A 5290-nucleotide genomic window follows, 5' to 3' on the forward strand; every position below is an offset into this window, starting at 1 on the left:
ATTGTAAATAAATAAACATGTTTTGAAAATAAAGATTTCCATTGAAATCACCGTATTGTAAATTACTAGGTTTTATCCCTAAATTATGTAACATGCAGTTTAAATTATCAAAAGATCCTGTTTTAAAAAGACTTCCGTTGTCGCCTAAATTAAATACCACGGGATTTCTGTCCCGCGGCTCCTGAAACGGGTCAAACCGGGTCGGGGGCCGTGACATTTATATGGCGAACAAAAGCAACCTATCCGGTTGTTTCAACATTTTGAGAAGGAAGGGTTTACAGTGGTATGTAGACAGTTATGCGATTCCTACTTTGCTACACCCTACTCTCCCGAAAAGGATACACCTATATACCCTTTCGTACCGGGAAAAATTGGGGTCTATACTCGCCTCTTCGATTACTGCAACTATCGTCTTCCCCTGACGAAGTTCTTGATCGAAGTTCTTTTATTTCATGAGGTTCACCTTACTCAGATGAACCCCTTCGGCCTTGCCAAGGTGTGTCACTTTGAGTTAGCTTGTCGTGGCTTAGGGTCCGACCCGGATTTGGATGTGTTCCGGGCTTTTTACAGGTTGAACCAGTCCGGTAGCTGGTACACTTTCGAAGTTAGAGACAAAAATTCTTGCTGTTATACATGGATTACCACTAGTATAAAAGATTGGAAGGATCACTTCTTCCTAGTTGACGATCGGTGCGTTCCGGAGTTTATGACGTGGAGGTCGAAGAAGTCGCGCTTTCCGGCCCCTCTTTCTGAGGATTTTGAATATAACAGAAAATTGTATGCGGACTTGGTAAAGGAGGCCGGACGCATACAGAAGTATCCAGAACACATCCTTGTCATGGGACGGATTAGCACGATCTGGGCCGAATCGGAGTGGTATCCTACCCTCAAGTGGAATAAAGAGGGTCAGTCATGTGGTGCTTTTTAATTTCACTTTGCTTTGTCTCGTACGTCTTTCGTCAAACCGAACTATAGATATTACTTATCGTTTTTTTTTTTTTTTTTGCGCAGTTATGGGTTTAAAGGAGGCTTTGAGACTGAAATCCTTTGAAGCCAAGGAGCTTGACATCCGGGCTACCAAAACGCCGAAAGGCGATCCTCCGTATTTGAACGTTGTTCAGGAAAACCTTTACCAGATTCGGGAGCCCGAGGTTCTAGGTAATCAGGGAGGTTCGGCCGGTCAAGGAGGTTCGGGTTCAGCTCTTGTGGCACAGGTGGTGAACGTCGCTTCGGCTCAAGTTGCGGAGGTAGTTGGTAGTGATAAGGGCAAGAAAACAAACTCAGGCGGGTTGAAGGGATCTGGTTCCAAATTCATTATTGAGGATGAGGGAGTTCATGTCTCTGTTGAAGATGAGGGAGTGCAGGCTGAAGAAGGCGAAGGGGACGATGACGGTGATGGTGGGGAACGTCCTCAAGCCAGTTTGAAGAGAAGACGGACTACCTCCTCAAAGTCTGGTCCGAAGGTTAAACAGATGAAGACCAAGACGTCTTTTAAAACTATTACGTTAGATGATGACGAGGATGATCTAGCCACTGACTTCTCTTCTGCTGGGGGTTTAATGGCGAACCTTAACGCCCATCTTCATGGCGGTCGAAACCCAAGGGACCATTTGGCCACAGGTCCGACGAGCCCGTTGTCCTTTGGAGGAGGAAACACCAAGGTTCTTGAGGATGTTCATATGCCCGACCCTCTGTCTTTCAAGAAGAACGAGCCTTCTCCTTCGGGTAAGCTCACAACTAGGGTAGCTTCTAATGTTTCAAGGTCGAGTCCACAACCACTTAATGGTGGGGATAGCGCCTCTTCTTCCCCCTTTTGGTTTAAAACTGAAGCTGCTTTCTTGTCCCGGGAGCTAGGTTCGGGCGACGTTGGTGATATGGATTCGGCTCGAGCTTTGGAGAAGTATATACCGGATTGGTCGCTAGTGAACAAGGATAGAATCGTTGATGCTCTGTCGGCCAAGATGGCTCTGTTCCATCTCGGGACTCCGATCGAACATGCGCATTACCGGAAAATGAGCGGTCCGGAGCTCGCAAATGCCTTGATGCTGAATCAAGCTCAGTCGAATTCCTTAGTCGTGGAAACTTACAAGCGTTGGATCGAGTCGGAGTCAAGCCGGTGTAAGCTCGAGCGTGAGATTGCTGCTCTGAAGAATGAAGACAATGTTCGGTCAAAAACGAAGCAAGAGCTTTCCTCCCTTCGATCTCAAGTAGACCGCTTGAAGGGGCAAGTTTCGGAAGCGAAGGAGGTTAACAAATCCTCCCAGGCTTCGGCCGCAGCGGCTCATGAAGCTCGAGATAAGGCTCTTCAAGACCTTGAAACTCTCAAGTTGAAGTGTGCTGATTTAGAGAAGCATTTGGCTGATTCGGAGAAGAGGCATGCGGCCGAGCTGAAGGAGATGAAAACATCTTATGATCAACTCTTGGCCGAGCACCACTGTTTGATGAGCGGTACGTTCGCAATCTTCTTTTTTTACTATGTGTTTGTTTGTTCTTCCTTCTTCTCTCTTTTTTTAAAGCAGTTAAATTTTGTTCTTCTTCAGACAAAGATGAAGTTGAGAGAGCTCGTAATAGGGCGATCGAATCACACAAAGCAACAATAGATGAGACGAAAGGCATGCTAACTCATACTGACGGGGAAATGGTTGAAGTGTATGCCCAGGTGTCGGAGCTCATGCTAACTAAGCAGTGGTTTTTAACGGAGGGGGTTGCTTGGGTGGTGAGGTTGGTGCATGAGAATCCCGAGCTGGAGAAGGTCGTTGCGGACCTGGTTAGCAGTGTTAACGCGGTGGGGGCAAACGAGGGGATTAAGCAGGGCTTCAAGGCTGCTCAAAATTCGGTTCGTTCTACTGAGGAAGTCCCTGGATATGATGTGGGAGCCCAAGATGCGCTAAATGCTGCAATAAGCGCTTTTGACAACTTTCAGATTTCTGTTCTTGACAAAGTAGCGGATTTGGTGGACAAGCCTCTGTCCGTCATAAAACAGAGGAGTGAGCTCCCCATTGTTAAAGAAGAACATGAATTTTGACTGGGTATTTATGCGTTGCTTTGCTTTTCGTTGTGGCATGTATCAAACAATTTAATTTTTCTGTTTTTTAGTTTGACGAACATATTTCCGTAGCATGTAATCGTACAGTATTTTCCTCTTTTTTTTGTTGTGGTATGTACCGAACAAGTTGGTCTCTTTCTTAGGTTTTCAGCTGAATCATGCTTCATTCAGCATCTATATTAAACCATATGTTTCTTTAACATGTTTGTGCTTGGCCTTATAGCTTCTGAGTTTGCATCCAAACCCTTCGCTGTTTTAGCCGGATATTTATAACCGGACCGCACCTAGTTCATGTCATTTGCTTAATAGATTTTCGTGATTTTTGAACTATTTAAGCCTTCTCGATCGGCGCGAGGCATGGGTCGAGGCCCGTTTGTGCACAATTTATTTTTGTTCGAACTTACGTATGCGTGTGTGTGTGTATGCTACGTTTTTGTATTTGTAAAGATATAGATCGCTTTATTCATTGCTATTCTTTAAACGAAACTCCGGGGCATTACCCTCCCGGTTTTACAAAGGTAAATAGAATACTTTCGGGGCACTACCCTCCCGAATTTTTACATGGAAATTAAAAATAAAGAAAATAGGAGATAGCGATCTTTCCTGGCCGTAGCAGGCTGTTCACATAAAACACTTCTTTAGATGTACCCCGTTCCAAGTTCTGGGTACGGGGGTTCCATCGACTTTCTCCAACACGTACGAGCCTTTTTCGCTTGCTTCTTTGACTCGGTACGGTCCTTCCCATTTCGGGGTTAACTTCCCGGGGGCTTCGACGTGGCTTGCATCGTTGTTTCGGAGTACAAAGTCTCCAACTTTGAACTTGTAAAGCTTGGCGCGAGCATTGTAGTATTTCTCGATCTTTTTCTTGTATCGGGCTTCTTTGATTGTCGCGATGTTCCGACGTTCTTCCAGCAGATCAAGATTGGATCGGAGCTCCCGTTCATTTTCCTCCCAGTTCCTGCATCTTAGATTTGGGAGCCCGATTTCCGCGGGAATTACGGCCTCGGTTCCGTAGGTGAGACTGAACAGTGTTTCCCCATTGCTGGTCTTGTGTAATGTTCGGTGGGCCTATAAGACGTTTGGCAGTTCATCTGCCCACCCCTTGCCTTCGTATCCCAGCCTTCTTTTTATCCCGTCCACGATCCGTCGGTTTATCTGTTCGACCTGCCCGTTCCCCTGGGGATGGGCAACCGAGGAGAAGACTTGCTTTATCTTCAAACTTTCACACCAGCGCTTGAACAGGTTCTCCGCAAATTGTTTTGCGTTGTCGTTAACAATGTAGAGTGGCAGGCCGAAACGGCACACGATTTGTTCCCAGAAGAATCTCGTTACATTGTAACCGGAGATAACTGTGAACGGTCGAGCCTCCACCCATTTGGTGAAATAATCTACTGCGACTAGTAAATATTGAGCGCTTCCGCTTGATCGTGGAAAAGGGCCGACTATGTCGACGCCCCACTTCTGGAAAGGCCATGCTGCGGTTACCGGGATCATTTCATTCTTAGCTCGAAGGCTTATTGGTGCGTGCTTTTGGCACTCATCGCACTGCTGGAGTTCTTTAACTGCACTTTCGTGCATCTCGGGCCAATAGTACCCTGCATTCTTTACCTTCGTCACGATCATCTTGGGTCCTACGTGAATACCACAAATACCGTAATGAATTTCTCTGATGATGTAGCTAGCCTGTTCCGGATCGAGGCATTTCAATAGTGGGTCGAGAAAGGTCTTTCAATACAAACCTCCTTCCTGCATCTGATACAGGAGGGAGTTGATTTGAATCTTTCTTGCTTCTGCTTTATCGACTGGTAAGACATCGTGCACTAGATAGTTGATTATAGGCGTCATCCATGTCTGGGACGGAGCTTCTACTTGCATAACATGGGGGGTAGCAATCGAGGGTGCGGTTAGCACTTCTACCCTTACTTCTTTGGCCAAGTAACTGAATGACATGGACGCCAGTTTGCTTAGTGCATCGGCCTTTTTGTTTTTGCTTCGGGGGACGTGTTCAACTTTGCATGACTCGAACGATGCCATAATTTGTTTTACTTGCTCAAGATATTCGATCATGTTGGCTTCCCTTGCTTCATAATCCCCGTTCACCTGATTTGCCAGGAGCAATGAGTCTACATGGGCTACGACGTTTCTTGCTCCGACTTTTACTACAAGACGTAGACCTGCTAATAAGGCCTCGTATTCAGCTTCGTTATAGGAGCTCTTGAACTCTAAACGAAGCGCGTACGTCAT

At 46.1% G+C, this 5290-nt stretch overlaps 1 protein-coding gene across 1 annotated transcript; it reads right to left on the reverse strand.

The window, feature by feature from the left end:
* Positions 1–3667: 3667 nt before the first annotated feature.
* LOC110867121 lies at positions 3668–5290 on the reverse strand. Its single transcript, XM_022116259.1, has 3 exons — positions 4786–5290; positions 4275–4677; positions 3668–4067 (listed from the first exon to the last, which is right to left on the reverse strand). Exons 1-3 carry the CDS (start codon positions 5288–5290, stop codon positions 3668–3670), a joined length of 1308 nt encoding a protein of 435 aa, XP_021971951.1.

The sequence above is a fragment of the Helianthus annuus genome, chromosome 7 (genome assembly GCF_002127325.2).
Source record: "Helianthus annuus cultivar XRQ/B chromosome 7, HanXRQr2.0-SUNRISE, whole genome shotgun sequence".
Classification (NCBI taxonomy): domain Eukaryota; kingdom Viridiplantae; phylum Streptophyta; class Magnoliopsida; order Asterales; family Asteraceae; genus Helianthus; species Helianthus annuus.